Source organism: Empidonax traillii, unplaced genomic scaffold, assembly GCF_003031625.1.
Source record: "Empidonax traillii isolate 1590-97213 ecotype Southwest subspecies unplaced genomic scaffold, ASM303162v1 scaffold86:size2944007, whole genome shotgun sequence".
Lineage (NCBI taxonomy): Eukaryota > Metazoa > Chordata > Aves > Passeriformes > Tyrannidae > Empidonax > Empidonax traillii.
Genome location: NW_020955279.1, coordinates 1,790,060 through 1,802,953, shown reverse-complemented (window position 1 = coordinate 1,802,953; position 12,894 = coordinate 1,790,060). Strand labels below are relative to the sequence as shown.

Genomic DNA, 12,894 nt, shown 5'->3' with positions numbered 1-12,894 from the left:
ATTAATATTTCCATTGTACTAAATACCAAAACTATTAGCTATTAACATAGTACATAGGAGATGAGATCTTAACTTTAAGCTGCTGACAAGAATTCCAGACTTAAAACCATTGGGAATATTATTATTCCTTCAGCAACTTGCAGATGACTTATCTCAACAATGTGACATGGAAAGAACATTTCTGTGTTGAAAATGTGTTAAAGAACTCCCTTTGACATGGGCCCTTGATTATAAAGCCCCCTACTCACCAGAAATTCCATGTGGGTGTCTTGAGTGAGCATTAAATATTAATTACTTGCCTCCCCCAGTGAAAGGGTCTCTGCTCCTGCATTCTTTGGGCTAAAAAGCTACAATTCTCTGCTTGCCTGCCATGGAGCACCATGGCAGATTATCTTCAGAGACTGCAGAAATCCCCTAATACAGAGCTTGAAACCAAAAGTTTTCAGTGATTTTTGATCCTCTGAAAGAACCCTTTGATTGAATGTGCATTTTAAACTCTTTAAAGTACCCTTCAAAACCAGATTGTTTTCCCTTCAAACTAAACTTGGACTTCAATCAACAATTACTTTTCTTGTTTTCAGTGAGAAATACCTATTTCTGAGGGAAATTCCATGTTTGAACCTTCTCTGTGTGCCGTACCAGATGGCCCAATTCACCAGTTTTAGCCACATGATGGTACCTGTTAATGATCACAAAGCCTGAGGTGTAGCTGGACTGAGCCCTGCAGCCTGCTCTAGATTTGCAGGCTCTGTTCATATTTACAGAATTCATTGTTTGTCAGCACCTTCAATTTTATTTGTAGTGGCCAGGGAGGTTTAGTCAGGGTTAGTAACTGGGAGTCTCAGGGCAGGGAAGGTGAGAGGAGTTGTTTCAGAGCCCTGAGCTCACAGATGGTCCAGTGAGAGGAACAGCCCAGGAATGCTCACACAGCAGTCCCAGAGCACTGCACATCTGGCCAGATGCTGATTGGAGTCACCAATTAAACAACTCCTCTCTCTGACAGGAGCCATCTGTTACTGCTCATGGCACTGCTCCTGCCCCAGGTTCATACCAACCTTGTGCCTAAAGAGTTTACTAAATGTGCTGTGTCCCAGCTTGGGACTCTCTGCCTTCTTTTTCTTGGCTCCTTTGGATGGGGATTCTGCCTTCGGAGAGGGCTGCCCACCATGGCCCTTCTCTGCTCTTGAGCCCTTTGTACAACACCAGTGGCAGTTGAGCACTTGTTGCAAAGTTATTTGGTTCATGAAAGACATTTCAAACACTCACACACGTAGTATTAAAGGTAAACATCTCCTTTTTGCCCTGGACAACAAATCATGGGGCTTTCTTTTTTTTTTTTTTTTTTTCTTCTGAGTGATTACTCAGCTCTCCTTAGACTTTCACATGAGGAGAGAAATAAAAGCTAAAACAAATTAAACCCCAATTTCCCCTCTAAAATCTCCATTAAATTGAAACCGAAATCCAACAAAGGCTGAGACTTCAATTGTCGACCCAAGGTAACTAGCTTGTCCCTTTGGAAGCTTCTTTTTTCTTTTACACTTCAACAAAGCAAAAGAATAAATAAGTAAAAAACTTCCAACCAGCAAAAAACTTGAAAATGAGTTGACAAAACTTTCCAGGAACTTTCCATGGAAGCATGAAGAGACACAAATTCCAAAGAAAAAAATCAGCCTACAGTGTTTACAATGTGAATCATAGAACATCCTGAGCTGGAGGGGACCCACAAGGATTATCAGAGTCCAACTCCTGGTCCTGCACAGGACACCCCAGCAATCCCAGCTATGTGCCTCTTGGGCTGCCCTGTGCAGGGACAAATATTGGGGTTGTTTAACTAACAGGGTGGGAGGAAAGGTCCAGGGTACAGACTGTGACACATATGAGCATGTGAAGTTGAGATCCTGGTCTCCAGGTTGTGTCCTGCAGTGCAGTCACCAGTTCTGCCAATGTTTTGTGCTGTGAAGCAGCTGTGACCAGTCACATGGAAACTGACCATTTTTTCCTGCAGTATCCTGCAAAATTCTCATAATTCCCAAATGCAGAGCGAGATCGGAATTACTCATGGTCTGATACAGAAGGCTCAAATCAGTAATCTGAGGCAGATCTCAGAACACCCTCTTGGTTTGTTTGAACTTGCAAAGAATCAGCTCTCCCAGGCAAGTGTGACTCCACTCTAACTCCCGTGTTTACACCGGTGAAGTGACAGTCATTAAGGGTGTGCCCAGGCTGCTGGAAGTACACATGGGTTCATCCAGCTCATTAGAGCCACAGACATCCCTGATGGCAGAACTTTGCTGCAAAAAGCAAAGGTTCTTGCCCCAGAGGGTGGTTGGCACTGACCAGGCTCCCCAGGGCAGCGTCCGGGGCCCCAAGGCTGCCAGAGCTAAAGGAACTTTTGGACAAAGTTCTCAGGGACAGGGTGGGATTGTTGGGGTGTCTGTTCAGGGCCAGGAGTTGGACTGGATGAACCTTGTGAGTCCCAACTCAGGATATTCTGTGATTCTATGACTCAAAAGCACAGCAGCCACCTGAGAGGCTCAGACTGCTTCGAGGAGAAAACACATCTTTACTATTAAGACAAAAGTTATTTCTCCGGGAAAAAAATACCATTATTTCCTATCAGCTGAAAAGATCTGCAGCTTTTCTATGTGAAAACTGATAAATTAACCTTTTTATTTCCCCTTTAATAAAGTGAAAATGTCAAATTAGGAAGATCATGAAGATAAAGGAATTCCTAGTAAAAGAGAACTCCCACTTAACCTCTGCATAATGAGTTTGCATATCCTGCTAGTCATCTGGGCTTGTTTACCCTCCCAGTGTGATAACAGACCAAACCCAAACAGCATATTTGTTTCCAAATTACAGCACCCCAGCACCAGGAGTCACCTGTTCCAGCAGCACATGATAAAGCCAGGTATGTCAATGGGACTGAGCAACCGGATTTTTCACAGTTGTTGAAAGAGCTGCAGGTCCCACTGAGCCAGGGCAGTGTGAGAACTGCATTTTCTGGAGTCTTGGAAGAACTTAGCCCTTACTGATGATTTTTGGAGTTATTTCAGAGTTACTGAGCTACAGCTGGGGAGTGATGTATCCCCCCCACCACGTCCTCACAAAGCTTTTTGCAGAAACTGATCATTTCAGTACCAGGCATTGAATTGAATGGGACAAAAAGATAGAAAAATAGGAGAGAAAAAAATGATGGTGCTCAGTGATTTTGGCTACTTAATATCTATATGTCAAACACTGCTCTTTTTGGGGTTCTCTTCTTTGTGTCTTATCACAGTGCAAGAAAAACTTCTGCTCTATGGGCAAATGGAGTTTTTCTGTGCAGTCCAGAGGATTTCACTGCAGGGATCTGAAGTTTTAGATCAAGGACAAGTCAGAGCAGCAATAAGAGCATTCTCAAGTCATCATCAAGCTTGCAGAAAATGCAACAGTTCAGATTTTGATTCTAACAGTTATGAATAACTGCACTGTTTATTCTCATCTTCCTTTTAAATTTATTCAGGGGAAAAATATTTTTAATTACTTCAAGTGACATGAATTGCTGAAAAAGCAATACAATGAAGAGGAAATACCTGTCTCAAAAACATCTACTGGCCAGTGACAGAGCAAGGAATCTGCCTACCTTGTCTTCAGAATCACTTTTGGCTTCAGCTTTGCTTGGGGAGACCTTAAAAGTATTTGAGAAAAAACAGTCACTCCACTCAGTCTTTCGAAAGATCTAAAAGATCATATGTTTGAAATTTCTAGCACAAAGGTGAAAGTATAAATTTTCCCACATGAGGGGGAAGCAATACTTGTAGGCATTTCTTGTGAACAACTTGAAGTCTATGGCTAAAATGAAAAATGCCTGAACCAAATATTTACTATTCAAGTTTACGCATCAATTCATAAAAATGAACTTAGAGATGTTAACAAAATAAATTTCTTCACGCAGAAGATGTTTAAGACAGGTAAATACTTCCAGGTCTACAAGCATCTATGCAGAAGTAAAGGTTTCCAGAGCAGGTGTCCATCATTTGATCACAACTGCACTGTACCCACACACCTCTCACTTCATCCCTCCCCACTGCCCCTGACAGCAAACACACACACTCAGCTCATGTTCACATGGGATCTTTTGGGAGCAGCTTAAAGCTTAAAGAGATGGAAAGGTAAAGTCTCACCAGTGTTTTGAGGAAGCTCATGACGGAGTTGTCTCCTGCAGCAGCTGCCTGGGGGTTGTCCTGCTTTACCTCTGCCTTCTCAGCTTGAGCAGAGCTGGGACTGGGGACACCTGCAGAGTCCTCCCGTAGGTCCTTTTGGTTGCACTCATCTATCTCCTAAAAAAAGAAGGGGGGTGTGTGTGTCAGAGATTCTTCAGTCCTGGCTTGCCTGATTTCCAGTGGAATGCAAAAGTAACTTTTGTGACTTGCATTCTGTTGCTCAGAGTCACAACCCTAATTCCAACCATACTTCCCCAGCCTACATGTTCAGAACAATCAAGCATTTATACATCCCTTTCCCCTCTTTTCTAACATATTCAGCACTGGCTCTTGGTTGGGGGAACATTGTTCTCAGCTACCAAGTGCAACAAACACAAATCAAGTCACACACAGCATCCTAAACACCACTCTTCTCTTTTCAAGGCTGAACTTGTGAAGAATGGGAATAAAGGCTGAGATTTTGGCCCTTGACAACCCAGTGTCTGATTGTACCATACAAAGATTGCTTCTGATACTCTATTCTGCCATTCCAGGGATAATTTTTATCTAGCAAACACAAACATGACACAGATTAAAAGAAGGAAAAAGGCAACGACCCAAAGCGATTCTACTGACCCAGATGGAGCTGCCTCCTCTCTTCATGGAATTACAGTTCCCAGAGGCCAGAAAGAGTTTTCCAGTGCTCAATCACTCAAGTATGCAATATTAAGTTACTCAGTTTCTGTTTAGACACCTAAACAAGGGTTATGACTAGTTTTGTCATCCTTTCACTTTGAATTTGCCTGCTATTCTGGCCACCTTCGCCTTGAGCCTGCACAGGTAAATTCAAGTGCTGTTACGAGACAACAGCTTTAGACAAGTCCTCATGTTCCATTCAGCTTCTCATTTTTCAAGTATTTACTACACCTGGTTAGTGATGTCTGAGTGTTACCAGTAATCTTCCTTCCTTTCATCAATCTATCTACACTGTAAATGCAGGGTTGATAATTTTTAGAGTAAATTGTGCCTGGCGCAATGGTGGCCTTGACTTTGGTGAGGATTTAAAACTGAGCAGACCATCCTGGCAGTTCCATAACTGTTCAGCAGAAGTTAACATCCCCAGTTATTTAGCCAGCAGTTCCCAAGTACCCATCGGGTAACTAGGAAAGAACAACTAGAGCAGTTGGAACAAACCAGATGGCCAGATTACTCCACAGGAAAAATCAGAACAAGAAATACTGATGTGCCTGTCTAGGTATCTGCAGTAAACAGCATCTTCCTGAGGGCTTAAATGACATCAAGGTTTTTTTTTCCCCCATAACCTACCCATTACAGTTCAGTGCTTTTTTCGGTGTGAAAAGTTAAAAAAAAATAAATTGTTCTCTGGAACCTTTCCCTCTGCTAGGCAATTAAAAGTCATACAGTATTTTCATGACGTTTGCAGAGGACAGAGTTTTCTCTAGGTGACTAGTGGAAGGAGTTGACTAAAGATGCATAAATGATTTAAAACTGACATCAGGAAAGCTGAGCATGGAGTGGTCAATCTCCACCCAGCATTGAGGGAGTTAAATACACAAGGCTTTAAATGCAACAACAGATTTCTACTGAATCCTCCACCCACCATTTTCCAAGTTTACCCAGGAAGAATCACAGCACAGTGGTTGAGTGCCTCAAATATTCAGAACTTTCTGACAAGGGTCTAACACACCACTTTGTCCAGCTGCCAGTTCCAGGCCGGAGTGGCTCCAGGAACAATCTGTCCCATGCAGAACATGCGTGGCCAGGGCAGCCCCACAGCCAGGGATGGCATCTAAAGAGCTCCTATGACAAAAGCTGGCTCCCTTTCAGATGTTAAAGGGCCAATAGAGCCATGAGGCAAGAGATCAGAGGAGCAGGAGGCACAAGATATGTTGCTAAACAAAACCAGCTTCACAACTGAATACTTGATGCCATCAAGCTCTACTACTTGATGCTATCAAGAATAATAAACAAATTAGAGATTTTTTTTTTTTATTGCAACACAAGCCCAAGCCCTGATGTTGGGCTGCACTTTAGGAGGAAGTGATCTTTGCTGCACACACCACCTCTGGCAGCACTGGCTGTCCCAGGACACCTCCCTGGGAAGCCACTGCAGACGCTGCAGGGCTTGAGGCACAGCACTATCCAAAAATCACTCAGCTCCAACTTCAGAGCACAGATGTGCCCCCCATAACCCACCGCTGCAGGAGTATCCTCACTCCAGGATTCCCAGTCCAAGGCTGCCCTTAATTACCAAGATACAACTGAAATACAGGCTTTGACAGATGCTGTGATCCATCTTGTGCTCCCATGGGAATACTGCTGCAGGAAGGAGCACAGTCTCGGGCCATCAGCATATAAATCAGGGAGAGATAATGCACAGTCCTACATTATCACGTTTTCAGAGCCACAAAATCACCACAAAAGCCTCTGCAGCGGCTCCCTGTGCAAAGCCCTGGGGGCAAATAATGAAAGGAAGTCTAGAAATAACAGAAGGTCAGTATTAGGAGTTAACAGATCCCATGTAAATGTTCAATTCATTTCTCTGAGGAGCCAAATTTAGGGGTAATAAACACCTTAAATACTTATACTGTAGTTTCAGTTCAGTCATCAGAAAAAAACCCAAACATATCAAAAGAATGTATTCCTGCCAGCACTTTTGTTTGCATGAATCATGGCTCAGTGAAACATTTCAGGCATATAATTTATCTTTTCTTTGGCTTACATAGTAAATGCTTCATGAATTCATGAATTCTGTCCTTGTTTTAATTATGCTGTGTTCTGAATGTAGTTTTGTAGACCACAAAAATAAAGAGTGGTTCACCAAACACAGAATGTTTGTGCAGCTCTTAAGCTACAACTGTGGAGCCTCTCTCTTACTTACCAGCAATGCTGTTTGTTTTGTGTTGGCACTCAATTCGGGGAAGCTTTGCTTTGCTTTTAGCTTTTACAGATACCACGAGTTATAATTCACAAAAAAAAAAAAAAAAAAGATGAAAAAAGGAACTGTTGGCAGCAATATCTGGATTTTTAATATGATTATTTGGTAACAGTTTGTAGTTACTACAGTAACAGTAATTAAATTAGACTTGGTCATTCTCTCATCCTACATGAGAACTAGAAACTTTTGGGGGAACAGAAGGCAACTGTGCTGCAAGACAGGGCCACAGCTTTTGTTTTAGAAATGGACTTAAATTTGACAACATATTGGAGTGTTTAGTTAATATATTTTTTCCCAGAAAAGGTCCTTAACTCCTCTCTGCCCCCAACATACTTTCCCTTTCATGTTGGAAGAATTAAATACAAAATTATAGTTCAGAAATTCAAGGATAAGGCTAAAACCGCACTCCCCTGTGATACAGTTCTGCCACTTACACTGAGTGACTCGAGCCCTGGTTTTGTGAGTGCTCAAGCATGTCCATGGTTCACCTTTAAGCACACATATAAGATGTCCAGGCACTTCTGATACCCAGCAGATCTGACCTCAAGCAGGTCCCCAAAAAGCAGCAAGTCCCCAAAATGCAGCACCAAAAAGCTGCTGTGTGGGCTGGAATCCTGAAACACTCAGACACCAAACATCACCTACAGCTGAGCAGTGTCTAATAATCTGGATGTCTGGATTATTCCCATTAGTGAGATCCAGGATGTGGGTAAGTACAGGACAACTTGAAGTCAACTCCAAATCACTAAGAATTAGCAAGAAATATGGGCAGTACTGATACAAAAAAAGCTTGATCTGAATGGGCAGTGCTTCCAGGAGCTGTTAGAAATGGCAGAATAAGATTTACGTTATCTTGTCCTGTGCCCTGGTTGCTGTTCATACAGCCATCTCTGGCTTACTTGGGCTTTCAACATGACTATTTGCTCCCACCAAGTGTTTAACTCTGACTTCTGGTTACAACTCCTCCAGACTGTTATTCCATCAGAGTTTCACACTGTGTTACTTCAGCAGCACCAACAGTGACCTTCCACACTCGACAGTGTGAAAGTAGTGTCACTGCAACAACAGCAAAATAGGAAATAGGAATTTTGGTTGTAAAAGTAACAATTCCTGCAAGCCACAAGGCAAACTTATTGTGTATGTTAGTCAAAAAAATCTTCAGAAGTTTGCAGTGTTGAAAGGTTTCCTTCTCACAGGCTACACACAGAAGTGCCAGTGTGCTCTGAACAGATTATTCATTCTCAGTTATCTCCCCTGTTCTGTTTACGTAGTGAATGACTTGATATTCTGCTTGGTGGAGAGTATGGATTGTTTAGACATGCATCTGTAGTTGTCTGAAACACTACTGATGGGGCCAGTTTGGAAGGTTAGTGGTCATAAATGCAAATGTTTTTCTTACAAGTGAAGCTTCAGAAAAATATCAAAAATTGTAAGTTTATACAAGAAATGTGATCTTCAGATTTGAGAAGGTCTAGGATAGAGAAGACAAGGTAGAAGATCAAAGAGACTTTTGGGGACAACCTGCGATGTTGTCAGTGCAAGCAGTGAGTATCTGGTGAACTATGTTCAGCACTAATCAGAGCATTAGTGATCACACAGCAGTCTTGTTTGTGAGCCTGAACTAGGCCATTAAAAACGGTTTTTATAAAAATAACATCTATATATAGGTTCTGATGAGTGGAGCAGTTCCTCCAGTCCCTCACATTGGAGAGGATTTGAATTAGATCACCAATTAGTTTTATTCCACCTCTCCAGCAGAGCTAGTAAGAGTAATGCCATTTATCCTCATCCAGGGGATGGACTTATTGAGAAGTTAATTACCCAAAAATTAATTCTACATATCATTGCAGGAAGTGTAAAATCTCAACTCATACCTGTTTTCAACTCCTTTGACTAATGTGCTCTCACAGTTATAATACTTAGTTTCTTATATCACATTCTCATCCTGTAAGATCAATTCTAATGGACCAGATTTCCTTGACTAAAAAAAAAAAAAAAAAAATCACAATAGGTAGGAGTAAAAAAAAATGCTGCTGTATCATATTCCTTATTTTAATATATAGGATATGCAACAAGCAGCTATTGCTCAAGAAGTGGGACTATTTTAAGAATGGCACAAAACACACCAAAGAACTACTTTAAAACCGTCCAGGGCCAAACTCCATGCTCCTAAAGCATTTAGTTTTTTAGTTTCAGGCACTCTTGCTGTCACTGGTAGCTGGTTGCTGTTCATCCTGGCATTGGAGCAGAGACACAGATATTTCACAGAGCACCTGGAGTTGGAAGGGACCCACAAGGATCATTGAGTCCAACTCTTAAGGAAACAACAGTCTTGGCTGAACCTTTCAGAGAGCTAAAAATTAATTTGAATTCAAGGTCATTGCCAGCATTTAGCCATGAGACAGATACCAGGACTTCACCACAGCTTCCTCTTCCACACCTCTCTCCAGACACCCCTGCGGGGCATTACCTGTGGTAACACATTCACTCACAGCCATCCCAACATGGAGCTGTCCTACTCCGTTAATCTTCCCAATATTCATTAGTGAATGGATATTCTACAGCAGCACTTGCCTTCTCCCGTGGGACACCACTGGACGTGCTCTGTAATCCCGCAGCCGCGATGCTCCCGTCGGGAACGTCCAACACCTGCTGCTCCTCCTGCGGATCACCTCGTGCTCTGTTCCTTTCCTTTCCCTTCTCCAGTTTGAAGATCCTGTCAAAGAAGGTCACTGGCTTTGGCTTTGAGGTGGCTACATCCTCTCCCTCAGGTGACACCGTGAGCTCGATGTCCTGCAGTGGTGCCCGGCTCAGGTTTTTATCAGAGCCTTCCTCCGGCGCAGCTGCCCCAGGAACCTCTGCTCCCTCACTCAGGGCTTTGTTCCCGCCGGGAGACACAGGGCTGACATCAAGTTTCGCCGATCCAAGTGATGAATCCGTCGCTGGATCTTCAGTACGCCCTGGTACAGCCCACGAGAAGGCGAGCACAGAGCGGGGTTTCGCAGCTGGCCCAGCTCTCCTGGCAGCGCTCCCGAGGCTCTGCCCGCCCGCCTCGGCAGCGGGGCCCTGCTCCATTGTCTTCGGGGAAGAAACGGCCACATTATCCCGGGCAACACTCGCCTTTGCATCCACTACAAACAGAAGGATAGAACAGGAATTATCCGGCGCAGCCAAGGAGTTGTGCTGGGTGTACGATTAATCACGGGGCTTTGATAAATCGAGTCTGAAACGTGAGGCCTTGGGGAAGACCGATAAACTGGGTCCCAAATGTGGGGTCTCGGGGAGGGCCACACAAGGGGCAGCTCACCTGGGACCCTGTGCCTTCCTGTGCTACATATGAGCTTCTGCTCATCCATCACACCTGCCTGGCTGATTTTCTTTCCTGCCACTTCTCATTCAACTTGAACTTGACCAAGTCAGTGCAAATTATACCTTCTCCACACCTCCCCTTCAGCTGCAAATGTCAGATAACAACCCACATTTTTACTACTTAGCCCAGTGGACACCACAGTAAAATTACATTAAAATTAGCCATATGCAAAAAAAAATACTTAGTAAAACTTGAGATGGTTATATATTAACATATTACACTTTTCTCTGTCAAAGCTAAAGAGGAAAAAAGAAAGTAAAGCACAAGGACTGATTCTGTCTCCTGGCTGACCAAACTCCCTCATGGGCTTTGCAGTCATGACTTATTTCATTCATTTTTCCAGCACTGTTCCTTGCCTTGCTGCCTACTCTTCACAGTGCAGTTTCTACTTGCACTTTTCTATAGCCTGTAGGTTATTTTAAGCCTGATTTAAATACTTATAAATCACATTCGAGCCACACTTCTTGTCCTTACGTTTGACTCTTTTTACCCACCAACAGTATGGATGAATCACATTTCCCTCACCAAAATTCTCACAAATCATTCCCCCTTGTGCACACACAGGGACATCACACTTTAGATGTGAAGTATCTTTCACCTTAAAAGTATATTTTGTAATACAATTGCACTTTCATAGTACAGGCGAGGTGAAAATCCCTGGGGATCAGATTTGCAGACAGGAGGAGGTGGCTCCTGCTTTATAGAAGACAAAAGAAGCAAGAGAAAAAAAAAAGAAAAATAATCTTTCTTGTATCTGTTTTGTGGCTGGGAGACTGAATCACAGATGATGTGGTGTGAAACCCCAGTAAATGAGAGGAGGCTTGTCAAGAGGTAAACCTTGCACAGCTCCCCCTCAGTTCCAGCTTCTCTTCCCTCCTTTGCCTAGAATATAGATCTGACTTCCCTGTCAATCATCAGCACAGATTTCAGGGATGAATTTAGATCTACTTAATTATAACTGTGAAAAACTGACAGTCTCAAACTGACTCAGTCAATTAGAATGTGAAAATTGACAGTTTCAATGAAAAATTGAAATTATTTCAAATTATAACTGTAATAGTCTAGTCAATATTATGCCTTTCACATTTTACTTTAAGAAGAATAAAACCCCAGATACCAACAAAACCTGACTGAAACACCTGTCTTCCACACACAGCACAGACCTTTGGTGTTCAGCTGCATTTGTTAAAGCCTTTTTTAAGATTAGGCAAGCAGAATGTTTTTAGATCACAGCTTTCAAAGCCACCTTTTAGCTTTTCACACCAAAAGTACCCCAACTTCCCACCTCCTCCAAGGATTTTGCATAACACCACCCAAGCATCAGTAGGTACTGTACAATGTGTCTGTATGTGGCACTGTCCTCCTGTGGCAGGGACAGAGACCCTGGATAGACTCCTGGTCACATCCCTGGGCAAATCCAGGAGAAGAACAAAGCTCCAACACCCAGCCCTTCCCCATGGCCTTAACTTGGTGATCTGCTTAACACTTCAGGTTGATCCTGAGTAGCAGAGGGTAAGAACTTCAATAAACCCAAGAATCACGGAATGGTTTGGAAAGGACCTTGAAGACCATCCAGTTCCACTCTGTGTCATGGGCAGGGACACCTTCCACCATCCCAGAGTGCCCCAAGCCCCATACTAGCTGACCTTGGACACTTCCAGGGATGGGGCAGCCACAGCTTCTCTGGGCAACCTGTGCCAGGACCTCACCATCCTCACAGCCAAGAATTTCTTCCCAGTATCCCATCTAACCCTGCTCTCTGTCAGTTTGAAGCCATTTCCCCTTGTTCTGTCAGACCCTTGGAAATAGTCTCTTTCCATCTTCACTGTAGCTCCCTCAGGCACTGGAAGGCCACAGTTAGGTCACTCCAAAGCTTCTCTTCTCCAGGTTGAACAATCCCAACTGTCCCATCCTTTCCTCCCAGCAGAGCTGCTCCATCCCCCTGGTCATCCTGGTGCCTCCTCTGGACTCACTGCAACAGCTCCATGTCCTTCCTGTGCTGGGACCCCAGAGCTGGAGGCAGCTCTGCAGGAGGGGCAGTCCCAGAGTGTGACAGCATAAACCTCAAGGAACTTCACCAAAATACTTTCCAGCAGTGGAGGCAACAGCTGACAGAGTGAGGGCTGTGGGGTCAGGAGTCACAGCTACCACCAGCACCTGACAGCTGCTGGGACCCGGCTCCTGACTCCTCTACTTCCAACATTTTTTACTGTGCCATTTGCTTTCTCATTGTGTTTGAGGCCAAGGCAGAGTGGCCACAGTGCCTCGGCACAACGTGTTCTGGCCAGGGAGAGAGATTTTCACTTTCTGTGCATACTGAGAAAGTTTTCTTTCCCTGAATTCTCTCTGCTATTATTCATGTGAGAAAATAACTTCCATTG

The 12,894-nt window shown here is 43.5% G+C and overlaps 1 protein-coding gene across 1 annotated transcript in view; it reads right to left on the bottom strand.

Moving 5' to 3' along the window:
• The window catches only part of BCAS1 (breast carcinoma amplified sequence 1), a 33,672-nt gene extending 23,173 nt beyond the window's left edge, over positions 1-10,499 (bottom strand). Inside the window, exons 1-5 of the mRNA XM_027881215.1 lie at positions 10,451-10,499; positions 9,718-10,274; positions 4,167-4,322; positions 3,626-3,670; positions 1,056-1,190 (exon numbers count right to left, since the gene is read on the bottom strand). Of these exons, the coding sequence (XP_027737016.1) occupies positions 1,056-1,190; positions 3,626-3,670; positions 4,167-4,322; positions 9,718-10,274; positions 10,451-10,499 (942 nt within the window). The remainder of the gene's footprint in view (positions 1-1,055; positions 1,191-3,625; positions 3,671-4,166; positions 4,323-9,717; positions 10,275-10,450) is intronic.
• Between the last annotated feature and the right edge of the window lie 2,395 nt (positions 10,500-12,894).